This window comes from Fusarium coffeatum (assembly GCF_003316985.1).
Source record: "Fusarium coffeatum strain FIESC_28 chromosome Unknown BRIP53273_contig_151, whole genome shotgun sequence".
In the NCBI taxonomy this organism is placed as follows: domain Eukaryota; kingdom Fungi; phylum Ascomycota; class Sordariomycetes; order Hypocreales; family Nectriaceae; genus Fusarium; species Fusarium coffeatum.
In genome coordinates this window covers 10,776-38,062 of record NW_022157944.1, presented here as the reverse complement: position 1 = coordinate 38,062, position 27,287 = coordinate 10,776, and the positions used below count along the sequence as shown (strand labels likewise).

Sequence of the window (27,287 nt, the reverse complement as noted above, 5' to 3'; positions counted from 1 at the left end):
GTGGAAGACGGATCCTGTGTCAATAAACTGTAGCATCCAGGGGCTGTCCACTAACATCAAGGTATACGCAGTTAAGAGGGAAGAGTTCTGATGGTGGAGTTAGTGGAGAGAAGCTGGCCAGAGACGTCTGCTATGGTGGATGCTGGGTATAAAAGTCATGAACTGAGCCATTTGGAGATCGTGTTGATTTGAGAGCGACTTCTTCTTCCTTACACATACATCTATCTCTTGATCCATATAACTTTTCAAAATGTCTGATCTTCACCCTCTCAACGGAGGCAACTTCGTCCACGATAACAACCGTGTAGTTGACGGTGGTTCTATCCTGAAGCGTTTCTCTCTCCAAGGCAAGACTGCTATCATTACTGGCGCTGCTGCGGGTATTGGCTTCTCTATTGCTGAAGCATACGCTGAAACTGGTGCCAACGTCGCTCTGTGGTACCGCACAAGTAACAAGGCCCAGGAACGTGCGGAAGAGCTTTCCAAGAAATACAATGTTACTGGTAGCTATACCCAGAAAAGCTGTCGTAGTGCTCAATTGCTAACCACAGAGCTTGTAGTCAAGGCGTATCAAGTTGATATGCGAGATGCCGAGGCCGTTGAGAAGGCTGTAGATCAATCGGTCCAAGACCTCAACAGCCGGCTAGATATCTTCGTTGCCAACGCCGGTATCCCTTGGACCAAGGGCCCCATGGTCGATGGTCCCATTGAACACTACCGTGATGTTGTTCAGACAAACCTCGATGGCACTTACTACTGTGCCAAAGCCGCAGCAAAGCACTGGCGTCGTCAGAAGGTCGAAGGTACTGATCTCAACGGTCAGCCCTTGACCAACTACACGTCAGGCAGTTTCATCGCCACTGCTTCCATGAGTGGAGGTATCGTGAATATTCCACAGCTCCAGGCTGCTTACAATGCCGCCAAGGCTGGAGTTATCCACCTCATCAAGAGTTTGGCCGTCGAATGGGCTCGATTTGCTCGTGCCAACGCCATCTCTCCTGGTTATATCATCACTGAGATCTCCAACTTTGTGGATCAGGAAACCAAAGATATCTGGAAGGACAAGATCCCCATGGGGTAGGTTTATGGTCCCTGTCATATAATCGCTAGCACTAACAATGAACCAGTCGCGAGGGCGAGCCTCATGAACTTCAAGGAGCATATCTGTTTTTGGCCTCTGACGCTTCCACATATGCCACAGGTGCTAATTTTGTTATCGATGGAGGATACAGTGCTCCTTAGATAGATTATTTGGTTCCAGGATAGTACGAATTCCAATTAGACCTCTACATAGATATCACATGAGACATGACCAAAAGAGAGTGTAAACCAAAACTCGGCACTTTAATCAAACACTGGAAAGTAAAACCCAGTAATACCTGTTTATCTTCTCGAGTCGAAGATCAGTTTCCCTCATCATTCTCCCCAATCGTATTGTCCTTATCAAGATTACCGGTGTCCCACTTGCTAGGAGACGCAGGGGAGTGCAAGCCAGGACGACGTAACTCAGACTCTTTCATGTTTGGATCATTCCAGATCTGATCCCGAACTCTTTTTCTGCCATAATGAGTGCGCTGGAGAACTTTCTTAAGCAAGGGTTGTTCATCACTGGTGCTCTCAATGACAGTGTTGGCAAGTCGTCTAAGTTGATCAAAGGCAGTGCCCTCAGGATACTTTTCGAGGTAATCCAATCCATACTGAGCGCCCTCTCGACCAGCTTTAGTCTTCTCTTGATTCCTGGGAATCAAAGCCCTCCTGGCGCCATTGAGGACATGCATCGAGGCTTGCATCTGGATTCTGACGCTTGGTTCCATCGTTGCCAAGTCCTCCTGGCAGAAGGTGAACCATTTTTCAGCGTCGTTCATGAGAACGTTGGCTATAGGGAGGGAATTCTCTCGGATAGCCAGCCGCACGTAGTTGCAGGTGCGGAAGAAGGTAGCCATGTTCATGTAGTTGATTTTGTCCACGAGGCTCATACCATTCCTGCCATTGAACTCTTCTTTCTCGCTGTTGAGCGCCTCGACCAACCTGTCAGCGGTCGTGAAATTGACCCTTTCCAACTCCTCCAGTCGATTTCGTTGGGCTTGAGCCTTTCGATCGACGTGTCTTGCATTAATCTGGAGCTCTGCAATCCGGCGAGTCAATGCCTCATTCTTGTCGTTTCCTCTCTTCTGATTGTGAGTCTTCTCCTTAAGCTCCTCCTTGAGATCATCAATTTCTTCCTCGAGATCCGAGATCCTCTTTGAAAGAGACTTCACACATTCTGCCTTTGAAGCTTCCAACTCTTCCAATTTGTCTCGTTGGACTTGAGCCTCTCGATCGAAGTGTCTCAAATTAATCTGTAACTCTGCAATCCGGCGGGTTAAGGCCTCATTCTTGTTGGTTTCTCTCTTCTGATCTTGAGTCTTCTCCGCAAGCTTCTCCTTGAGACCCTTGATCTCCTCTGAAGAAGAGCTTGCAGCCTCATTACTTGAAGCCTCCAACTCTTCCAGTCGGTTTCGCTGGAGTTGAGCCTGTCGATCGAAGTGTCTCACATTGATCTGGAGCTCTGCAATCCGGCGGGTTAATCGTCCATTCTTGTCGATTTCTTTCTGTTGATCTTTGAGCTTCTGCTTAAGATCCTCGATCCTTTCTGACGAAGAGCTTTCAGAATCTGTGTTTGAAGCTTCCATGTCCTCTGATTGGTCTTGATGGCCGTCAGTCTGCTGAAGCTTCGCAATCTTCTGGTGTAGTTCGTTCATTTCTTTCATCTGACCCTCGAGCTTGACCTTCAGGTCCTCATTCTCCTTTTCCAATGTATTGATTTTATCACCCTTTTCCGGCCAAGAGTTGGTGGAGTCCTTGTCTGAAACTGACCCGTTGGATTCTTGGAGCCGCTCGTTGTCTTTTCTTGCTTCATCAAGTCTCTGTTGAAGGTCTGACACTTGCTGTTGCAGACTTTGTCTCTCTCCCATTTCGACCAGCGTCGAACGTGAACTCGCTGGTGTTGATCCCTCGGTTCCAGGAGGAGTTCTCGGAATTTCAAGAGAAGGCCTTGAAGATGGAATAGAGATGTCATCGAGACCCTCCAGTTTGTCGTTGGCATCTTCTTTCTCAATCCCTTCCATCTGTTTGTCGAGCTTCCGCCCTTTCTTCTGTGACTGATAATCCTCAATAGACTTCATTTGTGAGGCAAGTTTCTTGTGTAAGTCGCGCTGCTGCTTGGCCATTGCGAGCTTCAGTTGATCTATCTCCTTCAACAGCTTATTGGCGTATTCAACAGGGATGCCTGCTTCATTCTCGCACCACTCTGTCAAAGCAGGGACAAGGCCCATGCTGTGTATCATGTTGTCGATAATCTCCTTCTCCAAGTCGTCTGTGAATTGCACACCCTGCTCTTCTAGGCTTTGCATATGTCTTCGGGCTCTCTCTATGGGAGGAGTGCGAGGCCGCTGGTGGGTTGCTAGGGAATCACGCTCTCCTGTCTCGGCGTTTGTGATCGAGTTATTGAACGCATGTAACGCTTCGGCGAACTCATCATCAGAGATTGGAGGGTTATGAGCATACAAATGTCGGCGGTTAGAATCTCCCACCTGAGGTACAGGGTGCTGTTCCTTAGAACTTCCAGGGGGTTTCTGGACACGATCCTCTTGATTAGCCTCATAGTTTCCTGTGGCTGACAAGTTCGTTTCTTGCTGGGATAGTTCGGCTGCTTGATCATCGGGTCGATTTCCATCGTCTTGAGACGAAACTTCTTGTGGGTTCTGTTCCTGGGGATCAGGTCCAGCTTGTTCGCCACTGTCTTGGCCCATGTTGAGAGTCGGAAGTGAAGGTAAGTCTCCGCGCTGAATATTGAGTGTCAACGACAAGTACGGATAAGAGCAGAAAGTTAAAGAACTTTTTAATGTTCCCTTAACGAACTTCTGGCATGTGAAGGTGTTATTCCTGGGGTTGATGTTATATCAATATGCTGGAAGATTAATTTTGGCGAACAAAGATATGCTAGCTCTGAGGATGGGCCATCCATTCACTTCTTAATGTTTGCCTGGACCTCGTTTTTCTTTGTCGACAAATTGTTGAAAAGCCTCCTGCAAGTTTCTTTGTCATTAGGCAATGATCCCCCTGGCCATATCCTTGTCGGTTAAGACCAGTTTCTTTGTTCGATGAAGAAACCAAGCAAAGAGTAACGTATCTGTGCTATTCATTCACTGGCTTTCGAGCAAATAGACAAAGAAATGATACATAGTACAAGCAAGATATGTAGCCATACGTTAGTTTGGTAAGAAATTGTTTGTCTGTTTGCTCAGACAAAGACTGCCGTGTTTGAGTCACCTTGCTCTGACATGAAGATCCATAGCATTGAATAGCAGGTATTGACAGCTTAATCGGATAGTGTGGATGCATTTTGTCTTGTTTCCGAAATCCGGGGATACAATACAATTGGAGCTTCGAATTAATGATTACTAGGCAGTTACTCTATTCTCTTATCAGAAAGCATTCCACGCCGGTGTTCTTGAGACCCTTTCTTCCAATCGCTCTCCAGCATGAGCACTATTCTCTACATGAACAGAAAATTCAGTAGTCAACTTGATACCTCTCTCGTTTTCCAACATCTCAATATCAGCCTCTGACTCAGCGTTCGATGCTTTTCTCTTTCCTTTAGTATCTCTGGGCATTCCGTGAATTGAGATACGAGGATTCGATGTCACCAAGTTCCTGTGCCACAGGTCGTCTTGTGGTTCCCAAGCGCTACTTCGGGAAAGTTTTCTCATATTGTAATTGTTGTAGTTTCTTGGGTTATTACTCGGCTCAGTTAAGGGCTCAAAGGCAAGGAGACAGCTGCACCAGAGTCCGGTGTGGACTTCAATAGGGAACCAAGGTGCTGTACGGACCATTCTGTGGGTTCTGTAGACGTGTTAGCATCGCTTTTAGAATCCACATGGATGAAGGAACTGACGTATCGATGCTCAAGTCAGTGGTTAGTAGTATCCCTATGCGAACCAAAGACGAAACGATGGCAAATACGCCAACGACAAGAATGAGTGTCCGCTTGATAGTCTTTGCGCGAGTTCTCGATGTTGTTGATGAGGCCCAAATTGCGAGGAACAGGATGATAATATTGACGACAGTGGCCGAGATAGAATGCGCTTGTCTCATGCGACCCAAAGTATAGTTGGAGACACATTGTCTGTCTGGGTTCGCGGCGTTGAAGACATCACTGTTCAAGTATTAGTATTATAACTCATCGTAGGCACGGGAGACTTACGATGGAGGGCTGCATGAGAATACCAGGAACAAAAGGGAAGTCGCAGCGACAATCACGGTTGCCAAAGAGACGCCATAGATACACGTCATAAAAGACCCTGTCGATGATACTCGTCAGTACCTAAGTAACAATGTTGGGTGGTGAACTCCCTTACTGTCTCTGTAGATGCGAGGAAGGCAAAACAGAATGGAAAGCCTAACAAAACAACCCGATGATATGAATAGCATTTTGTCGACAGGCATCAACTAGACACAAAGAGTTAGCGATCTGACAAGAGCGACCGCCGGGTTAGAGCACTTACTGAGAAGAGCTCAGCCAATGATTCTTTGGACAAGTTATCCATGTGAGTTCCTACGCCTTTCGTTACGAGAACAACTTCTATGCAAGATAGTGCAGTGACCAGACACTTGAGGTCGGTTTAGTTAGTCAAGATTCTTCAGTTGACGGTGTAGACTGGAGCATAGTCGACTCACCCAAGCAATAGTAGCAAGTACATCATCTCGCCCTAGACCTCTAGTCATGATAGCTCGTACATACAACCGCACAAGCATAAATACACTCGTGGTGACTACGAGTGCAACATTGAGGTTCAAAATGACTTGGCCGGTAAAACTTTCAGGGTCGTAGTTCAGGCCATTATCCCTCTTCGCAAAAGTGACCTGCAGAGGAAGCGTCCACGACACCATCCTCTCTCTTCTCGATGCGACTCTCTCTCTCTCTCTCTTTTTTTACTCTATCGATTCAGTCGCACTCGTTGTGATGGTGATAGTAGTAGTGATGGATATGAGTCGGGGCTTCTCGTCGTCGTCGTACTCGGAAGAACGACCTCTTCCGAGCTTACGGTTGATGATATCCGATATCCGTGCAAATGCGCAAGACATTGGTGATGGGTCTAGTAGTCAAGATGTTTCTGACATAAGGGACTATTGGGGCATTCGCAAAAGCGAGTCGACAGAGTGAAAAGCGAGGACGTCGTGGTAGGGGGCATGGCTTGTTCTTGAGGGGAGATGGCAAGCCATGGCGTAGGCTTCTAGACGAATCTGGACATTCTTGTAGCGGCACAAACTACAGTCTACAATGTCGCTTTCTATTTGATTGAGATATTTGCCAAGAACAGATCTAAGTTTATAGCCAGGCACGTTGGTGGAAGCACTGGATGCCGCATCAGCCGGACCTGGCTAAGCGTGGTTGATCTGCACTAAGACTCTGGCTGAATAGACGACAGATTTAGTGTTTACTGATTGGAGATGTTGGTTGCCTTGTCAATTAAATACCTTCTCTGGCATAATGTAGCGCATTTAGACCTCAACGTAGGTGGTAGGAACAAAGAACTCTGGGCTGAGCAAAAGACTGGTGATGATATTGTAGGGAAACCTGATGAGCCTAGGAAAGAGTCAGGACTCTCTCTCTTACCCCAAATATTCAATCCAACGGAAGCGTCTGCTCTCGTTTTCTCATCAGTTTTGTACGTCGAGACAAAGCAGGCATTCGCCTCATGAAGGCTTAAGTCGGCTTTGGGATAGCAATGATCTATCACATTACCATCTGACAAGCAAGTCCCCCTCCCCTCCATGCCCTCTCGTGAATGGCCCAAGGCAACGCCAGATCCGGGCGATCTACAGTAGTTTCTTTGTTATGCATTTTCTTCCCGTTCCTGGTTGAGGCGCTAAGCTAGTGGCGGAGAAATGCTGTCGTGCCTTGCATTGGATGACATGTCTCGAAGCTTGGTCCCTCGCATTCCATTCAATGAGAACCGCCCGTTGAGGAACTATCTTGGCGTGACAAATGAGACTTTAGCAGTTATATCCTGGCTGTGATTCGCTGTAGTCCTGTGTATTAAGGTTTGGTGGCAGATCCATTAACATTGTCTGGAGGATGTGATCAAATGATGGCATTAGAAATAGGTTGGGCAGGCCGGAAACATAGAGGCTCGCAGTAGAAGCACGGGCTTATTCGGAATCATTAGAAACTTGTTCGATTGTGCTCGAGGCCTTCAGCATACCTCCTGAGAGCCCATCACTACGGAGTACGGTGCCAAGGGTGTTACCCCAGACATAGATCAGGTAAGACACGGCTTAGTTGATAGATTCACATTAATCTAGAACTGTGGCAACTATCAGTTAGGACGTGCCATACCTAAAGAATTCGACAATGCCACCCCAATTAGTATTGACCCAAGTCCAAAAGCTCTATAATCGACATGGGGTTCCCGTTGAGAGACTCCAGCAGATAAGCATGGTATATCGATACACAGCATCTGAGACACCACGTGCTGTACCCCCCTCGTAGTAAAGGAACGAATAGCTTCCCAGGTATCATATATAACAGCGAGTAAGCCAGCCAGCCAGCAGCACTCCCTGTGACTACACACTCTCTCCCTCCAGATAAAGAAAATGCAGACCTCCGTACCAACGCTTTGAATCAACTATATCCCATTACCACAGTTCTTCATCGGGTACCATGTCCTTAGGTGCTTGACCCCTCTGTTCTGCCCGGTAACTATTCCTCGATGCTCGAATAGCCGAAAGGTTCAATGGTAAGGGTGGTCCCTTACGAGGAGCCCCTGGCTCTCGAGGCTCTCGAGGACTTGGTGGTTTAGGTGCAGGCTTGGGACGCGCAGGGAGACCCATAGAGCCTTCGGGCAGCTCAGGCGGCCCCGAGTTCCGCTGGTGCTTTGGAGTGGTCGGCGAGACTTGCTTGCGAATATCAGGATCGTACATGTGGTGAACGGGGTGGCCACTAGGAGTGGGAGATTGCACAGGATCAGGTCGATTCTGGCGTTTGAGACCCTTTGGGGACGTTGGGCCCCACGCTTCAGCAAATGCGTTTCCGGGATGGATGATGGTCAAAAGGGCCGCGGCCAAGAAAGGCAACACTCCTCCTATAACCATAAACGCAGCTTGGTTTTGAAATACGTCTCCTGAAACGCCATCTGCGAACTCGACAAGCCGGTAGAAGGAATAAACGATCAAGAGAGCAGATGCCATCTCCATTGCTAGGTGCGTGTTAGTCAGGTACATCAACTGACTAGGTCTCCTTACCCATAAGGAATTTCTTGAACTGCGAGGACGAGTACACCTGCGAATGTCGGGCATCGAGAGTGCCTCGCCGGGTACTCAAGCTGAGTGTGAACCAAAAGTGCAGGCCGGTGCATGCTATCAATGATAAAGCCTGTATCGCTAAACCTGTGGCAGCAATCGCTGCTCCTTGCTTTCGCTGGTTGAACCTTAGCACATGAAGACCATTGATGATCATAATTGGAATAACATACACTGAAACCATTCGTCTCGTAGGCTGTAAAGATGATACCGACAAGCTCGAATATAATGGTGACTGCTGCGAGTCCCCAGAAAATCAGGCCAGCTACTAGAGGTCTGAATGGGCAGATCGGTTTTCCATAGATGCTGAGGATGTGCGGAAGGACGATGAAGATGGCAACACTCATCAGGGACGGGCCCAGAACCGTACCAAACAAAACGAGAAAGAAGTGTCCCTGGTCATCCTGCTTCGAATGCAGCAGGATTCGGCCGATGAATCCCAACACTTCGAGGAAGAGCCCGGCTGTGAGTGCGAGAGAGAATAGGTAGGTCTTGGATCGAACCCCAAAGTATAGTGCAACGAGGGCGAGCAGGGCAAATACAGTAAGTAGTACGGCGTTGCCGCCTACACTCGGACTATAAGTATAGAAGCCATCAGAGGCTGGACAGGTCGAGCCACAATCGCCTGCCATCGTCGAGTGTCGACCAACAGATATGGCTAATTATCATGACAGGCTGGCGTCCGAGTCAGAAGCAAAAGACTCGGAGAATAAGACGGGATGGCTTGGCCCCCTACATATAGAAAAAGCAGTCTTCTACCGTCTGCCTGTTGGCCTGGGCGGAGCCCTGCAGGTGAGGCTCTGTACCCATGGGGCGCTGCAGAGGGGGGATAGCTGTTGGGAGGATCATGAATGCGGTGCAACATAGGAGACAGGCTAGACAAGGTCTTGACGGGTAAGACGGGTATTCAGCCTTTATCCGATATCTCTTGGTCGGTCCAATAGCAAGGACGAACAACTGCCGTAAGCTCGAACCATAGCAATCCGGTGAGCAAACGAAACCAATCAGCTTAGTTATGATCGGCAGTCAAGGGTACAAACTTGCATAGTACCCAACCTGTACGTAAAGTGCAGGACTCAAAAGGAAGGCCACCAAGCACCAGAGAAAGCACATGTGGCTGTTGGGCGTTACATCCTAGTAGTCCTAGACCAGGGGTCATGATATCTGCAAAGTAGTTCTGCAAAGTAGCAAGACCGTGTGATCACTGGGCAATGCATCCTGGTACATCGTCTTGGACAAGGATGATATTCGTATGTAAAGTGGTTTCTTAGCATGTGTGATGGATTGACATGACTAGGACAGCTGCAGACAATTGCCTATATGAATCAAAACATGACAAGGGCGAAGCAAAAGTGTAACTTATCCGGAGCCTGACAAGGTTGCATATCCAGGATCATGGCAATCTCTGCCTGCAAGAGACAATCTCTTGTCGTTGCGCTGGCCGAGATGGGGGCTAAGCCTACCAATCATCAAGAGACCAGGCGGGGAAACGGCGGCAGCCCGCACGGCACAGACGCAGCGGGCGACCGGTGCAAGGCCATAAGAGCGGCCGGCCTGGACTGTGATAGGTTGACGGGCGCGAGATGGGCCATGTCATGGTTTTGGGCGGCAAACGGCCCGCATCGTATCATTCCGCGAGCTGTCCTGACGCGAGCGGTGATCGGGATATTGGCCTGTGCACTGACGACACTACAGGCATCCATCTCGAGATGATACATATATGACTGACTGATTATCCATAAAATGGACATTCTGGATCGTGGATGACATGATCTGAGATTTCGAGTTGGTCTGCAAGACCGCGGAGAGATTCCGGACTCCAGGGCTTGTTAAATTGTGTGCGAAGCGCGGGCTCTGTGAACAATGCATGCCCTGGTTTCGAATCCCCGGCCGTATCCTGATGCATCTCTGGCCAGCTCAGTGAAATCGCACTGAACAGAAGGACCCTGAATATGCAGTTGGTTCAAGATGCAGCACATTTCATGCCAAATTGTGGGTATCGAAACACCTCGGGGAATGTTTTGGGAGCGTCGATCGCGGGTCCTACTGCCCTGGCATGGGCATTCAGGCATTGTCGACACGCATTGGGGTAATGAAGCTCACATCCAGGTCCAACGGAGCCACTGATTTGTGATGCATTTTTGCTGAAATAATTGTGTTGGTGATCTCCTGTACTGGTGCAGTGGAGAATGCAACAGGCTCCAGGGCTTGAACAAGCAGGTGATGCTCGTAGAGTTTTTCATCACCAACAAATTCATGCAACTGCTGCATCGTGAAGCACTTTCTTTCTCTCTGCCGTCTGGTGCTGGGAATCTTCGGGTCGTCTCCACCAAACCAGTCTCATTGCAACGCGGCACAGCGAGATACATGGTCGCGTGAAGATTTGTCGACAGTTTCTACCCCTGCTTGAGGGACTTTTGACAGACTGCCAGATACAACAGGCCTCTGCTGTAGGAACCGGGTTCAAGAACCACCACATCGGTGATCAGTAAATTCCAAGATCTGTCAAACGCCTAGATCGGCCATCCGGCGCTTAGAGCACCGACGTCCATACTAGCCACATAAGCTCGACGCCACAGTCAGCAACAGCCACAATCACCCCTCCAGGTCCAGGTGTGGGTGCGGTGAGGCCTAGTCCATCGCGGGGCTTGGCTCAGGCTGAGTAGCTCTGGTGACGTACGACTGTCCTGGATCCTGCGCATCCGTCAACTTTAAACTTATCGAAGGTTTGGGCGTCTTCAATACATACAATGCAATATTGACAGCTCTTTGGAGCCCTTTGAGTGGACACATTAACTCATAAGCTGCTAATTGAACAAAAGAGTCTCTTCTTGATCCTGTCTGGCAGATGCGAAGCCATCTACGACCAACTCACACAACAACACCGTTGGACTGTTAGGCCTAAACAAGTCTCAGATTTGCCCAACGGTCGTGTCGCACAGCGGATATCGCATCGTTCGTCGACATTTCCTCTTCGCCCATCATGTCTATCCGAATAGCGCTCAACAACCAACCGGAGTTCTACACCAACCTCGATTTCATCTCAGGTCGAGTCATTCTCGGCATTAATCGCAATGAGCAGATCGGCAGCATTGTCGTCAAGCTCGAGGGAGAGTCTGGAACCGCCTTGCAAGCTCCCAACGCTTTTGATCCACAATCCATGAACAGACTTCAAACTGGCCCCCAACGGCCTCCTGGCAGCATGGCAATAGAGAACCACAAGATCCTATACAAGCTACAACAGGTCTTCCCGGACGACTATTACGCCAGCTCCTCGAATCCATACGGCGCATATCCACTTCAGGCTGGCGAGCATGAGTTTCCGTTCAACTTTAAACTCCCCATCAACAATGCCTGCAGCGACCCAATGGCCATGTCCAAAATCGGTGGTATGTCTAACGTGGGAGGATTTGGAGGCGGAGGGATATTTGGCATTGGTGGTGTAAGGGTCATGGACGGCAGCAAGCAACTATATCTTCGCCATGTAACCCGCACGTTACCTCCCTCATTGACAGGTTATCCTGGAGAGGCAGAGATCCGCTACTACATCAAAGTGACCATACAACGACCGGGACTACTCAAGGAAAATTGGCGGTATAACATGGGTTTGAAATTCTTACCTATTGAGCCCCCTCGGCCACAGCCAACATCTCAAGAAGCCTTTGCTCGTCGCCCATTTACATTTCGACCGCAATCTCCCCAGCCAGAGAAGAAACGCTCTTCTCTTTTCAACTTTGGAAGCAGTTCTGAGTCCAAGACTGCATCTAATTCAGAACGCTCTGCAGATATCGCTCCTGCTCCTGCTATCGAGATATCAGCTCGCCTACCCCACCCCAGTATCTTGACTTGCAATAAGCCGATTCCCCTACGACTTATCGCAAAGAAACTCAACAACAACCCCGAGCAAGTCTACTTGGTCTCATTCCAAATGGAGCTTATTGGGCGCACTGATGTTCGAGCACTTGAGCTCCACAACCAAAAGATCAACCGATGGGTTGTTGTTTCGAACCCCACTATCAACGTCCCGTTGACCACAGGTCCCGACGACGAGGTTGGCAAGGAATTGGTAATTCCAGATCATGTATGGAAGAACATACCCCTGCCCAATACTGTGGCGCCATCGTTCGCTACATGTAATCTTTCGAGGAAGTATGAGCTTGAAATCAAGCTGGGAGTGGCATGGGGTCAGCCCAAGAAGGGGCTTACTTCTAAAACCCCACCAGTCATTCTTCTACCTTTGCACTTTGCGCAAATAGAGGTCTACTCTGGTATTACACCTCCGGCTGAACTTGTTGAAGCTGCAAGGTCGACTCGACCTGGACGTGCAACCTTTACGAATAACACCCCTCCACGGTTGCCACCCAGGCAGAATTCAGTCAATGTGTCACCGCAGCAACAGCAACCGCAACGACGGCCTTCTCAGACTGTCAGCCAAGCTCCTCCTCAGCCCGCTCATGATCCTCTGTACCCCCCACAATTGGCCCCAGGACAAGAAGCACCTCCGTACGATGATGCTCCTCCCAGCTATGATGAGGCCGTTGCCGAGAACTTGGCTGGTCCGTTCGATGGCATGCAATCCCGACCGGCTTACAGTGGTGTAACCAACGAGAATGCGCCTAGCCAGTTACCTCCTGAGAAGAGCTGAACTAGTGCAAAGTCCTGCTTGCTCCAGACGAACGTTTAATGTGCCGACGATGATAACGACGAACGGTCTTGATTGGCGTTGATATGAGTGGGATTGGTGGGAAGTCTGCAGTTAGATACCTTATTCGTTTATACCCAAAGCGATACGCGTGTTCTTTCTAGCTAGGACATACTTGTGATGGGGCCTGGCTTAATAGACTAATTACAATTACGTTCTGCGAAATATTCGTAACACGGAAATCTCATCGCAGATCCAGACTCCGACGGGATGGGCCTTTGAAATAGCCTAGGTTAGGTAGTTATATTAGGATAGAGTGCCCAGCTTCAATTAGATGTATAAGTTCATTCATACGCAGCCAATGGAATTAATATTGACTCGTGAACTGACGCCATCTACATAAGAGCATATCTGCCTAATGATATATAGATGGGCCCTAGAGCGCTTTCAATTCTGCATATGTAATTCTTGCGGTCATCCGTTGCTCGGATTTTGAAGATGGCTACATGAGATATGTGCTCATCATAGGTATCTACTAAGGGAGAATTTATAACGCAGCATGCCACTCTCGTATATACCAGTTACCGTTTTCATTCAAGGTCATGATTGTATGTGAATTATCCCTATATCCCGGGAGGCTCTTGCTGATAACATTCCTTCGTCACTTCTCACGCGACACTATCAAAATCGCATAAAGACAAACGGTGACGTCACCCATTAATCGCTCATGCGTCCCACGTTCCGACCCTTGAAGTCCATATACATACTCACGCAACTCCATTGCATTTTCCACTCATGCAAAACAGAGATCCATGAGCAGATCGACAATATGGCGTAAAGCGCCTGCTTTGGGTCTGGTCAGACATCCATACCGCAAGCAACCCTTTTTATTCCAATATCGAAGCTTCACTGATAGTCACTGTTTCGGCCGTGAACATGACCCGAGAATAAAAGCCCTGGGCAGGGAGATATCCGATGATTATGCTATGATACGCGAGAAATATGGTAAGTTTTATATCGGCTCGTTCTGGAACTTCCCTAACATCCAGCCAGAGACTCCAAAATACCCTATTGTTTTAGCTCATGGCCTATTTGGCTTCGCTGAACTACGCCTCTCTCCCTATTTCCCAGCAGTAGAATACTGGCATGGAATTCGCGATGCCCTCACCGCGCAGGGCGCATCCGTCATAACTCCCACTGTTCCTCCATCTTCTTCCATTGCTGATCGCGCTGCCGCTCTTCGTTCCGCTCTTGAAGCGCACGCTCCAGCCCCTGAGGCTTTCACCATCGTGGCACACAGCATGGGCGGTCTTGACGCTCGGTATATGCTTTCCCACCTGGAACCGCTTCCCGTTCGTGTTGCGGCACTCGTCACAGTTGCTACTCCACACCGAGGGAGCGCCTTTGCAGACTACCTTCTTGATGAAGAGGTCTCGCCGTTGCATCAATACCTGCCTCGCTTATATCAGACCTTTGAGAGGGCTGGTCTTGGCACAGCGGCCTTCTCGCAGCTGACCAGACGGTACATGGCCGAGGAATTCAATCCGAGCACGCCGGACCGGGCAGACGTACGGTATTTCTCGTACGGCGCGGCTGTGGAGCGGCCGACGCTGTTGAGCCCATTCCGGCACCCACACGCCGTTATGACCCAGGCAGAGGGACCCAACGACGGACTTGTGAGTGTGGAGAGCAGTCACTGGGGTACATATAAAGGCACGTTGCTTGGGGTAAGTCACTTGGATCTTATCAATTGGTCCAATCGAGTCGGGTGGACGGTAAGAGAGTGGATGGGCATCAAAAAGAATTTCAACGCGATTGCCTTTTACCTTGACATAGCAGATATGTTAGCCAAAGAGGGATTCTGATAGGCGCGTTCTAACTATCTGCCTGACATTTTGTATCACTAGCATTAGACTACTAGATATGTAAGATATATGTATGAAGGGTAAACAAGTCAAATGATTATATACAGTTGCTTCGGTCACATGCGATTGGGACGATCCAGGGTCATGTAAAAAGATTCATTATTGTTTGCATCAAACAGGTAGGTATCAGTAGCATTAGAATATAGAACACAGCCACCTGGCTGCGAACACTCGACGAGAACCCGTCCTCCAGCACATTTGTCCCACGAGATCCGGTGGTATGTAGGTATGTACAATGAAATGCGAGCCGAGACTGCTAACCGTGAAAGATTCAACTGGCATCCGACAAGCGAGGAATTGGTGAGGGACGTAACCGAAGTTGAACTGGAACACGGGGTCACTGTCGGTCACCCGAAGTGTCGCAGAAGGCACCTTAGAGTAACACCACGTCTACCTGAAGCAAATAGTCCAAAGACGCTCATGACTATGCCTCAGGTCACCCTCCACTCTCCTTGACCTCAGTCTTCTCCGAGCATTCGGCTTAGACAGCGGAGGCCTTGTTGGCCTTGCGGGCAATAGCCTTCTTGTAGAGGAAGAGGCCAAGAAGACCAATGGCAACTGTTGACAATGTTAGCACAAGTCGTCGCAGAAACTAAAGGCAGGGGTTGACATACCAACACCAACAATACAGAAGACAACAATAACACCGGGCTCACGAGCAGCCCAGTTCTGGCGCTTGGCGAGGTGAGCGACCGAGTCGCGGGTCATGAGAGACTTGATAGCGGCCATTGTGTTGAGAGCGGAGAGTATGCTAAAAACAACATGTTAGTAAACAATTGAACATCTTTCGCGCTATGATGAGACTGAAAAATCGCGCTGCTGCAGATATCTCGTCTGCGCCCATTGAGTGCTGATGTCGCAATAAATCTCATAGCATGATCATGTCGTTCAATTGGGCCGTTTGGAAGCGAATCGATGAAACAGAAGGCCTGGTTTGGCGGTAGCCTTGGCGAACTCCATTGAGGGTCTGCCGGGCGCTGGTGCCGGCAGTTGTGCTAGGATTGCGACGATGTGCGCGACAGGAGCCGATTTGAGAGACGACAGTGATTGATGAAGAATTGTTGTGATGGTCGCAACACACAATGGGCTCTGATGCGGACGAGACGAGCGGAAAGAGCAGCGGAACAGTATAAGGACGGCTTACCTTTAGGAGCTTGAAGGGTGATGAAGAAACAGCGAGTGAAACTGGTCGCGAAGGCGGGCTTTGCTGTGGTTTTGTTGATCAGCCATCCGACCCCAAGAATCACCCAAGAGCGCGAAAAGTGGAGAATACATCGTCACGACCCGATGACAAACAGTCCTAAGCCAAACGAGGTCTGGGATTCTCAGTGTAAAATGGGTCCTTAAGCCCAGCAACAGTCACTAAGAAGAGGCCAGGGCGAACAAGCCAGGGTCTCTTTTAGTGGTTGCTTGGGTCTCTGGAGGGGTGAGCATGGGCAGACATGGGTATGGGTATGGGTATGGGCTGGGCATGTCCGGGCATCATGGAAAGCGAGAGACTGAGAGAAGCGAGGGTGGTGCGATATAGAGGCTGGGCCAAACGCTAGGTAAGGCCTATCTTGCGGTGTTTTTCTGGGCACTGTACAGCCAGGAAGGAAGAAAACATGACTCCCGAATGCCCCGGAGGATGTGGATTTCTAGAGTGATGATGATGACCCATCATGGGCCGAGGGAGAAAAAGACTGGGCAAGCCTGGGATGCAAAGTGGAACTTACGAGAACAAAACAAAGACACAGCAATTGTCACTGTTGACAGGGGTCGTTTGATTGGAATTTGGAGGTTATGTACTTTGTCTGAGACTGATAGGTCGTAGGAAGGGAGCTTAGGAACGAGGAGAACTGTAAGTAGGCTAAAATTGATGAGTGATGAAGGTGATGAAGAGGAGAGATAGGCCTGGGGCAAGTATCTTTAATAAAACAGGTGAGACAACCCAATTGAATGTGCGAGGAAAGCTTCGTTTACATTGGGAAAGAGGTACCTAGGTAAGAAAGTACTGGACGGCCTTATGACGATGGGAGTGCAGGCAGGTAGGCACTATACTGTAGGTACCTTACCGTGGAAGGTAACGAGAGCCTAGATCAGCAACTTACATCCATATTCGACTTGATACTGTAGAACGAGGGATACTCCAGGCCTGATTCATGAATCTCACTTTGTACTGCATAAGAGATATGGAACGGGATAATCGCTCACCAAAAATGCATTCATAGAGACATCACGATACTTGAGTTCAAAGTAACTTAGATGTCACTAAATTACAAAAACTCGAGGCCCATACCACCTACTTTTGTTACGTCTTGGCCGATTCCACTCTTTACGAACGGGCCGCTTATACATGAGCATTACCTTAGCTCCAGTGCAAGGTACCAGCGGAGATACACGAAAAATACCTACGTCTCCGTATAAGAGCCAGTATCATGCTGTGGAAAAAAGCTGTACGAAAAACTAGAGGGCTCCTACATGCTGGGTCTTGCTTGATCCATGCGTTCTATAACTCGGAACACGGCAACTGAAGAGCGGTGCGGTGAGATTGTCCATGTGGAGGGAGCTTCAAAGCTCTATGCCACTTCCATCCATGGTCCCGCCGGGCAGCATGCAGCAGGACAAAGCTCATGATGTAGAAAATTACAGTGCATTCACGCACGGTACATGCGGCTTCACTTCTCATCAGGTTTGCTCGCCCTCGCGACAAGATGAGCTGCGCGAATTTCCCTTCTCCGTACCCTTATTAGGTCCGGCTATAACGGAGCCGATACGGCGGGTATCATCTTGTTTGGTAGGATAACGGACACAAATCACAATGCAAGAGAGAGATTATACAATGGGTCTGAAATGAAGACGTCTCCATCGTCTTACAATTCTGTTCTTATCCAGCCGGTCGCCTATTCTCTCTCGTTAACTTCTACTATCGTTGGTGCCGTTGCTTCATTCTCAACCTTTCTTTAATTACATTCGTGATGGGAGATGAGTCCTTGGATTTGGATCAACCTGACCTGGATCAGCCTTGGTGTCTCGGCAGCCCTCGAAAAGCCAATCAGATAGCTGCCGCAAAAGCTTAGGTGCAGGTGCATGATCATCGTCTGCATGCCTATATTGCCATCAATTTCAATATCACCAAACTCGATAAGAATCAGCTTCTGGCGATTCTCTGAGCAATGGTTCTATTAAGACATTATCAAATCTGATGAACGGATAGTGGCTTCGGGGAACCCGTCTTTCAGCAATTCCTGTGCTGTAATGTACAACTTTCAACCTCTTATTCCAATTCGTTGTTAGGTTCCATCCGAAGAGAAGATCTCAGTAGCCGGTCTCCACATGTTTTCCCCGATCCCCACAGTTACGTATGACACTGTGCAGGCTTGACCTGACATTGCAAGGATTAGACAGAATCAAGCCTTCACGACCCAGGTCAATGCCAGGAAGAAGCCTGCATCCCTTGTTTCCGATGCTATTACCTCCAGCGTTCACAGGCACAAACCAGTAAGTCTTGAAGGCTTTACACGAAAACCAATGCCAGAAGCCGCAATTCACTTTTATTGTCATGATGGATTACTCCGGTAAAATAGCTGGCCTTTTTTTACTTATCTCCTCATACAAATAACGATCACAACCACTCGGCTCATGACATGGATCTCAGTAGTAACATGAGAAAGTCCTGGAGGTCAGGGCTGAGAGCCATAAATGCACGAGGACAAATTTACCGGCTTGGTACGGGGAGTGGAGAGGCAATACCATCCTATAAGAAGCCATATTATATGCACTGACACACCTGCAAGGCTTGAAGTCTTGTTCCCCATGAGTATCAGCTTATTATCCCATGTTTCCTTATCCTATATCTCGCAGCTGGCGGCCGGGCCCTGCTAAACGGGCAATCACTTAGGAGCGGAAGCCTGATGCCGTTCATCCTGAAAATTCCACCTGGAAGTACCGGAAGACGAGGGATAAAATGGCAACAGTTCAAGGACAGTTGCCGACTTCGCGCCGGATCGCCTCGCTATCGCTGGGGGTTAGTTAACAGGTAGCTATCCCAACACGGCAACCGCCCGCTATGAGGTCATTGGCAATTACTGTGCAGACTCTAGTGAGGCTCCCGCGGCTAGCCTCCTAGGCTATAGGAAAAGCCTTGTCCAGAAAGAATGGCGCTTGTACGGATAGTGCAATTCGTTCTGCCTAGCAACGACAGCCTCTCAGAGGTTATCTGAAAGCGAACACCCATGAGTTTTACTAGCCTTCAAGTTTTCTGCTTATCATTGGAAGCTACAGCAACATGTAACCTCCATGCAGATCATGCATTCCCTTTAGCGGTCTGGCTCGACTTGAGCTCCCGGCTGCCGGAGAAGTACACTTATCAAAGGTCTAAGAAGATGTTCTCTGGGAAACCACGGCGACGTGACCGTGATCTATGAGAGCCTTGCAGAAGCTACTTCAGGCTGAGCTGAGAATGCAAACCATGATTAGCTATGGAAAAGATCACAGAATATGGGGTACGTAATTAGTGGCACAAGCTATCGCCGATGAACCTCAGAATGCGACTTCATTCAAGACCCTCAAAGAGGGCTCCACGATGAAGGGTATCCGTGACAGACCATCTCCTGGAGGCGGTCTACTTTTGGTGGAGGATCGGCAGCTGTACCGAACGTGCATGAGAACCACCGCGTCGTGCCCGTGTTGGTCTTCTTGACAGCTTGAATCATAAATCCAAATTGTTCCCGCCGGCATGGGCCCTTCTATAGGTGATGATTTTCAACACATGCGGTGGGGGGGTTATAGTCAACACACCCATCACATTTGATAACTTGGAGCAGCTTTTGATGTGGCTAAGAAGCTTAGGTCGCTTATCCAGATAAAAGCAGTACCATCGAAGTCATGAGTATTCTACATCAATCACATATTTTTGTCTTCGACCAATGACATCTAATTCCCTACCCAGCAATGCAGATGGCCATCGAAACTCACTTCGTGATACTGACCAGAGCTCTGTGGAATAAGCCCATTCCCTACTGAGGTTCTACAAACAGCCTGTCTATTAACTTAGGGCCCCACGACCGGATACCCGAGCACCAATGCACGGTTCCTCGCCAAACCGTTGGCGTCCTCGGTCCTCAAGATCTGATATTGCACTTTCTCGGTTCCAGCTTGGCGTTATCGTTATATTGCTAGTAGTTGACTGTTTTCTGGGGTTAATAAAAAAGCATGTGAAACCAAGCCTGTCCTTCAACGTTTTGATCTTTGAGTCACTCTAGCGAGAGTCGGTTATTCTTATGGGTCCAGCTGCGGTAATAATGGCTGCGACAACTAAGCAGCTGACCACAATGGATCTCAGAACGTACAAGATATCGGTTACTTGGCTTGATGAAGGCATGATGCAAACTGGGCTTCTCTGAATCAAACAACGTCGACGAAATAAGACCACCATTACTGCGGCATTTTCCCCATTTTTCTGGTCTATATCGAATCGCATTTCTGTCGAGAGCTTCATCTGGCTCATTCTAAGCTCCAGAGCCTGGGTGCACTTTCCCAGACGTGATTGTCGGACAGCTCTCACGACAATCTAATCCATCCACTTTTGTGCTTTCCCATCACTCACTTACGGCTGAGGCCTGGAGATACGACCAGATATCATTCATCGATCGAACCAACGAGGTCAAATCAGACTTCATAGACACACTAGCCATGGCACCCTCATGGTTGAGTGATATTCGTCGCATCAACCGAAACAACTTTGCAACTCTCCGTGCAGCACCATGGGCTGAGATTTCCGGGTCACTGGGTGACTTAGGCACTTTGCTTCCGCTCATGATCGCTCTCGCAGCACAGGGATCTATCGATCTAGGAAGCACACTTGTCTTCACTGGCATCTTCAATATCTTGACCGGTGCATTTTATGGTATTCCTCTGCCTGTTCAGCCAATGAAGGTTAGTGAGAGTACACGGATGTGTTCACTTTTCCTTGACCGATGAGTTTCTCTATCGGTATTGCACTATTTCAACTGACATGAACACTCGTTATAGGCCATCGCATCAGCAGCCATTCAGAACAACTCTTCCATGGCCGTTGCCACAGCTGCTGGCCAGTGGGTTGGCGCTGCTGTACTCGTCATGAGTGTCACAGGCCTCTTAAGATGGGTCGTTCGGATTGTGCCTCTTCCAGTAGTAAAGGGCATTCAACTGGGAGCTGGTCTATCGTTGATTCTTGGGGCAGGCTCGTCACTGCTTCAACCTCTACACTGGGCACATCCAGCTCTTGACAACCGCATATGGGCATTGCTGGCTTTCTTAGTCCTCATCGGCACACAAAAACTACCACGATTTCCATATGCTTTGCACTTCTTTGTTCTCGCTCTGGTGCTAGCTTTTGTAAAAGTCACCAATTCTCATGAGAGCCTTCCGTGGTTCTATGTTTGGCGTCCTCGTTTCACCATGCCTCACTGGATTGGGCACAGTGATTCGCCTGCTCTATGGATGGCTATCGGGCAGTTACCTCTTACAACACTCAACTCTATCATAGCTGTCACTGCACTATCGCATGATCTCCTGCCTGAGTCGCCTACTCCCTCGGTAACGTCTGTTGGGATCAGTGTAGCTTTGATGAACCTGACCGGCACTTGGTTCGGAGGTATGCCTGTATGCCACGGCGCTGGCGGCTTGGCTGCACAGTATCGTTTCGGGGCCCGTAGCGGCTCCAGCATCATCATATTGGGCCTGTTCAAGCTATTCTTAGGTCTTCTCTTGGGCGAAACTCTCATGGATCTCCTGATGCACTACCCGAAGAGCATACTTGGTATCATGGTCATAGCAGCTGGTCTTGAGCTTGCCAAGGTAGGTAACAGTCTCAATCAGGGCGCTTCCGACTTGTGGCATACAGCTTCTGGACAAGGACCCCGTCGCCAACGCGATCTTTCAGAAGATGAGCGCATGGAGAGGTGGACGGTTATGCTCATGACAACTGCCGGTATTTTCGCCTTCAGGAACGATGCTGTAGGTTTCTTTGCGGGTATGCTTTGCCACGGAGCATACCGTCTCTCAGACCGACTGTCAAGGAGGTACTCACATGGCATCTCCTCAACCGAACGTGAGGCTCTGCTTCGATGAGTCTCCACCAGTCAGCGTTCTTGATGAGTTATGTTTATCTGCATTGTTGGCGACGTCTTGTATTTGCTTGAAACGGTTTGCAACCTGGGGCGCGTCTTGCATGCACGTGGAATCGCATGCAGCAATGCATTGCGCGCATATAACTTTTTTTCTTGAAGCCTGTTCCACAACGTTGGTTTTAGTGGTTTTATATCCCACTCCAAGACACAATCCTCTGCGGGTCTCCGGGCAAACAATAGCCAAAGGAAGTGCGCAAAATCACTACAATGCCCGATATGCTCAGATGATCAGTTATAGGGCTGCAGTATGGACCGTAGAACATATTCATGAGCTTCACATGTTCCTCACCGAAGTTGTGACTCACTTACTTACATATTTAGCGGGGCTAGAGTTATAACTCATTTTTCGGTCTTGGAATATCCATAATTGACCAACAAGAATGAGTGATTTTATGAGTATCTTTGGATTGGCAGGGACATAAATATATTCAGTGTTGAGTTTATTCTATGGCAATAGTGATTGACTGCATATGTCATTGGATGAAAAGTATATTCTAAGTCTCCAGTGATTCGTTCCATTGCGACACTGAAATGCACGTCTGAGCAGTGGAGGATTGATTCCTGAACAACAAGGAATAAACAAATAAACGGCTGCGCGCGGGGAAAGCGCGAGCTGGAGTTCATTACCACCTCTAAGTCGGTCCCACGACTTTCTGCTTACCTGTGACTTTTCTCTCAGAGTTAATCATAGCCTGATCTATAAAACTTACATCCACGATTTAATTCAACCCAACAACGATTTTCTGTTACCGGGTAAGTGATTTTATTGAAGAAAAAAATAGATCATCCATCTCTGTTTCGGTTGATCGATCCTTCCCTATCACCCGAAGAGTACTAGCGGCGCGAACCATCGACGGTCAATTTAGCACGCAAGTGAGAGGAGACCCGGCGCCTTTGACCAATCAAAGCGCGCAGTCTTCCCCCCTCTGACCCTCTTGGACATCGCGGCTTTGTTTGAGGACCCAGGCGAAAGCCTCGTCCGTCTTGAACCTTTTATTTTCCCCGTCTTTACTGCCAACGGCGATCCCTTCAAATACACAACTGGCCCCGGCGCGCCTTCCGCCGAGACCCCTCGTCGTTTGTGCTAACCCCTCGTCAGGTGAGGGCGAGTGACGAAGGAGCTGGTCGCACGAACAGCGATGACTTCGTCAATTGCTGGCCGCAATGGCCTGCCCGATGGCCTGGGAACCGACCGGGAGCCCCAGGTCGTCGCAAACAGAACCGCGACTGCCACAGCCACAGCAAAGGCAACAGCATCTTCCCCAGCTGCGACACCATCGAGTGCGACTGCGACATCGATATCGACAGCGGCGTCAACTGCGACTGCGACGGCGACTCAAACACCAAACGCGATTCCAAAATCGCCAGTGAACAACGATGATAAGCGCGACCAAAAAGTTACTGACCCTACCCCGGTCTCGGTTTCCGCCCCGGTCCCAGCGCCCTCTTCAGCTACGGATTCAATCTCAAATTCAGTCCCAAAGCCAGATTCAAATTCGAATTCGAACTTAGCTGCCGTTGATGTTACCTCATCGACTGCACCTGCAGATTCGGCAGAGTCAATACCAACATCAGCTACAGTTCCTGTTACTGCGGCACCAGAAATGGCAACAACGACAACTCCAACGATACCTTCCAATCCGTCGCAGGAGGCAACCTCGACTGCCCCCATGCCGGAATCTGCAAACTCTCATCCAGATTTAACCTCTTCAGTTTCTCCGACGAAGGTATCGGGCCTTCAACCTCCGCCATCAACGCCGCCGCCGTCTCACACTATCCCAAGTAGTGGTTCGCCAGGCACTGATACTAAGGCATCAGTAGAGCAACAGCAATCTGAGGCGCCGTTAAGCAACCAGGCTTCGACTTCCGCAAATGCTGAAGCTGGTGATCACCCGATGCTTGATGCCCCTGCCGCAAGCGACACAGCTGCACCACTAAGCGCTGACCAGGTCCAACAATCTACCCCTTTACAGTTGCAGATGCCGACCGACAACATGGGAGAATCTTTCGCGCCTTCCACTCCATACACCACGGCCACGATGCCTTCCATGGACCAGCATGCCTATATGATCTTGGCTCTAGCTAGAATGTCGGGGGCTCCCACAGCCATGTCACCGCCTCCAACAGTCACACCAGCCCAGGTTACTCTACCCAACTCGCTAGATGATTCGTTTCAATCTCTCGCGCAACCTGATTCTATGCGCCAACCCGATACCCACAAGGCTCTTGAATCCTTCGCTCGTGTAGAGTTTGCCGACAGTGTTTTCCAGATGACTACGTATGCTGTCGTTATTGGACGAGATCAGCGCGCATTGGAACAAGCCCGCCGTGATGAGAGGCGTGCTGAAGAGTACCGCCGCCGCGCTGAAGAGAATGCCCAGATGGGCATCCCGCCACCGTCTCCCATCCAGCCTGATCAGAACAAGTTCAGCAAGTCTTATGTCAGCGAAGAGGGAGGAATGCTTGGCCCTGAATCAGATACTGGGGAAAACCCTCGCCCGACAAAGCGACGAAAGACCAGCACTCAAGGGTCTTCGCAACATGATCACGACGATGCGGCAGCACAAGCACAGGAAAACATGATTTCTAACCGACAATATGTTTCTCATACGCCTGGTGCTGCAGCGGTTGATTTGACTTCCCTGCGCCCATCACCATATCACGTTCCTTTCATCGGCATTCACTCACCAGGTCCCAATATCGCATCCAAGACCAAAGCGATATCCAGGGAGCACCTCAAAATCGCTTACAATCAAAAGTCGGGTGTATTCGAAGCTATACCTCTGCACAAGAACGGTTTCTTCTGTGAAGACGTCCATTACAAGAGCGACAAGGTCGTGTTGCGGAGTGGCGATCGGTTGCAAATTAAAGACATCGATTTTCGATTTCACATCAATGGCGTTGAGCGGGGACGAACAGGAGCTGAGGAATATGTAGAGGAAGAGCCTACAGCAGCCCTCAGAAAACGACATGCGCAGGGTGGAAAGGAAATGAGCTTCGATTTCGAATCTGCTCATGGTAACGCTCAGATACAAGACACAAGCGATGAGTTATCAGATGTGGCAAGTCCTGCTGAGTCACCTGACTTCAGCGACGATGAGGACAAAGCTGAGGAATCGGCAGCCATCGAGACGGTGGAAGCAGAGGCAGACGGAGTAGGGGCAGAGATGGGGGCTAAGGCAGAGACAGGGGCAGAGGCTGAGGCTGAAGCAGAGGTTGATGCGGATGCGGATGCAGAAGCAGACGCCGACGCCGACGCCGATGCCGACGCTGAAGCCGAAGCGGACATGGACATGGATATTGACATGGATATGGACGTGGATATGGCAATGCCAATGCCAGGAGGAGAGTCTGAGTTCAAACAGGAAGGCATGCTCGACCCGAACCAGGAACATCTGATGCTTCAGGTGCCCAGAAAACGAGGACCCGGTAGGCCACCCAAGAACGGCTTCATGTCGAAACGTGAGCAGCGAATTCTGAAGAGGAAACAACAAGAGGCAGCCAAGAAAACTGTGCCCCTAGCGCCACCAGTGGAACCTCCCGTCAAACGCAAGGTTGGACGACCGAGAAAACATCCGCTTCCCGAAGGGTCTTCGGAGCGGCCGGAGAAACGCAAGTACAAACCTCGCAAGCCCAGAGAAGACGGCGCTGAAGGCTCAGATGCAGAGAGGCGTGCAAAAGAAAAGAAAGAGAAGAAGGCCCGGCCAAAATCTCCTCCTCTGGAACTGAAAATTGAAGATTATACCGAAGAGCAACTCCAGAAGCCTAACAAGAACTACGGAGTACTCATCGACGAGACACTGACAGCGGCTGGACCCGACGGGCTCACTCTCAAGCAGATTTACAAGCGGATTTGCTTAAGATATCCTTGGTTCCACTTCCACACAGAGACGAAAGGATGGGAAAGCAGTGTACGCCATAATCTCATTGGGAACGAGGCGTTCAGAAAGGATGACACGACCAATCTCTGGTCTCGCGTTCCCGGGGTTGAACTTGACGCCGGAAAGAAGAGAAAGGCGTCATCTCCAGACCGTGCTGCAGCTCAAGCCTATGGCCAATACCCATACGCTTACAATTCACAACATTTGACAGCTGGTGCGCCTGGCTACACCCCTGGACAGGCGCCTCCTGGCTATCAATTACCAGCATACCCAGCACAACAAAACCAGCCAGGCCGACCTCTGCCACAGTATGGAACGTCCGCGTCACCACCAGCACCAGCTCAACCAGGCCAGCCAGCCCCTGCAACAAGTGCATCTCAGCCGCCCGCGCCAGCACAACTGCCCCCAGGTTATGGACCACCACCAGCTCCCGCTCGCCCGCAGCTTGGAGTACCTCAACAAGGTACATACAGTTCACCATATGCGCCGCGACCACCACCGCCAACAAACACTCCGATAAAGAGCGAGGAGGGGCACGCTAATGCTCCTACGCCTGCTAATGCACACGTTGCTCAGCAGCATCAGCATCTTCCCCCGCCACCTCCGTCAACAGTGGGCGCTAAGACGGTCCCTGGAACTGGAGCTGCGTCAGTACAGCAGCAACCTGCTACTCCTGTGAACCGTACTCCCTCAGTACCTGCTGCCTCTGCTCCCGCACGACCTGCTATTGAGCCTAAGCTGCTCAATGCGGTCGTTAACCTCAAGAATGGTTTGATTGAAAACCTCAAGAAAGCCAGAAACCCCAAGGCCGCAGGAATCGTTATGTCAGCCCTCAATCGGTGTATTGGTCTCAAAAAAGAGGCAACGGAGAACGACAAGATGGAAGCGATTTGTATGAAGGGTATTCGTCAAGTTATTGATGGTTTCCTTTCCAAATCTAAAAGCCCCACACCTGGTCCAGCTTCTTCTGCTGCTTCTCCGTCAACTACTGAGACACCCCTGTTCCTCGACTCCAAGATCTTATCATCTCTCAATGGGTTCAAGGAAGTCTCAGTCAAGGCCCTCAGTCCTAAGCTTGGTGAAGCCAAAGCGGAAGCTGTCACATTATCTGCTATTGACCGAGTACTAGGTATAGCGGATGCCAGCATCGTCCCACCTCCCGGAGAAGGCGAAGCAGTAGGAAACTTTGAAGGCATCGAGCAGCATTTGATGAAATCTATACGACAACTTCTGACGGGAATGAACCAACAGGTGTAGAGCAGGTTTTTGGTTCCACGCGTTTTGCGGCTTTGTCGGCCGCTTGATGAGTGACAGTCAAGTTCAACAGCAAGGTTTAAAAGGCAGA

The 27,287-nt window shown here is 49.5% G+C and overlaps 9 protein-coding genes across 9 annotated transcripts; 5 read left to right on the top strand and 4 right to left on the bottom strand.

The window, feature by feature from the left end:
• Positions 1-250: 250 nt before the first annotated feature.
• On the top strand, positions 251-1,242 carry FIESC28_07009 (uncharacterized protein; the record flags this gene model as incomplete). Its single annotated transcript, XM_031161151.1, has 2 exons — positions 251-1,077; positions 1,128-1,242. The coding sequence occupies 2 exons, from the start codon at positions 251-253 to the stop codon at positions 1,240-1,242; spliced, it is 942 nt and encodes a 313-aa protein (XP_031014779.1).
• Positions 1,243-1,403: 161 nt separating this feature from the next.
• Positions 1,404-3,791, bottom strand: FIESC28_07008 (uncharacterized protein; the record flags this gene model as incomplete). The annotated part of the gene is made up of 1 exon (XM_031161150.1): positions 1,404-3,791. The coding sequence occupies one exon, from the start codon at positions 3,789-3,791 to the stop codon at positions 1,404-1,406; it is 2,388 nt and encodes a 795-aa protein (XP_031014778.1).
• A 675-nt stretch (positions 3,792-4,466) lies between these two features.
• Positions 4,467-5,766, bottom strand: FIESC28_07007 (uncharacterized protein; the record flags this gene model as incomplete). The annotated part of the gene is made up of 6 exons (XM_031161149.1): positions 4,467-4,884; positions 4,937-5,197; positions 5,246-5,342; positions 5,400-5,490; positions 5,547-5,651; positions 5,719-5,766. The coding sequence occupies 6 exons, from the start codon at positions 5,764-5,766 to the stop codon at positions 4,467-4,469; spliced, it is 1,020 nt and encodes a 339-aa protein (XP_031014777.1).
• Positions 5,767-7,680: 1,914 nt separating this feature from the next.
• Positions 7,681-9,192, bottom strand: FIESC28_07006 (uncharacterized protein; the record flags this gene model as incomplete). The annotated part of the gene is made up of 4 exons (XM_031161148.1): positions 7,681-8,240; positions 8,287-8,461; positions 8,517-8,919; positions 9,080-9,192. 4 exons carry the CDS (start codon positions 9,190-9,192, stop codon positions 7,681-7,683), a joined length of 1,251 nt encoding a protein of 416 aa, XP_031014776.1.
• A 2,134-nt stretch (positions 9,193-11,326) lies between these two features.
• On the top strand, positions 11,327-12,988 carry FIESC28_07005 (uncharacterized protein; the record flags this gene model as incomplete). The annotated part of the gene is made up of 1 exon (XM_031161147.1): positions 11,327-12,988. The coding sequence occupies one exon, from the start codon at positions 11,327-11,329 to the stop codon at positions 12,986-12,988; it is 1,662 nt and encodes a 553-aa protein (XP_031014775.1).
• Positions 12,989-13,987: 999 nt separating this feature from the next.
• Positions 13,988-15,233, top strand: FIESC28_07004 (uncharacterized protein; the record flags this gene model as incomplete). The annotated part of the gene is made up of 4 exons (XM_031161146.1): positions 13,988-13,990; positions 14,035-14,712; positions 15,057-15,128; positions 15,180-15,233. 4 exons carry the CDS (start codon positions 13,988-13,990, stop codon positions 15,231-15,233), a joined length of 807 nt encoding a protein of 268 aa, XP_031014774.1.
• A 158-nt stretch (positions 15,234-15,391) lies between these two features.
• FIESC28_07003 (uncharacterized protein) lies at positions 15,392-15,639 on the bottom strand (the record flags this gene model as incomplete). Its single annotated transcript, XM_031161145.1, has 2 exons — positions 15,392-15,468; positions 15,525-15,639. 2 exons carry the CDS (start codon positions 15,637-15,639, stop codon positions 15,392-15,394), a joined length of 192 nt encoding a protein of 63 aa, XP_031014773.1.
• Positions 15,640-20,583: 4,944 nt separating this feature from the next.
• On the top strand, positions 20,584-22,002 carry FIESC28_07002 (uncharacterized protein; the record flags this gene model as incomplete). Its single annotated transcript, XM_031161144.1, has 2 exons — positions 20,584-20,826; positions 20,923-22,002. 2 exons carry the CDS (start codon positions 20,584-20,586, stop codon positions 22,000-22,002), a joined length of 1,323 nt encoding a protein of 440 aa, XP_031014772.1.
• Positions 22,003-23,200: 1,198 nt separating this feature from the next.
• Positions 23,201-27,199, top strand: FIESC28_07001 (uncharacterized protein; the record flags this gene model as incomplete). Its single annotated transcript, XM_031161143.1, has 1 exon — positions 23,201-27,199. The coding sequence occupies one exon, from the start codon at positions 23,201-23,203 to the stop codon at positions 27,197-27,199; it is 3,999 nt and encodes a 1,332-aa protein (XP_031014771.1).
• Positions 27,200-27,287: the final 88 nt, after the last annotated feature.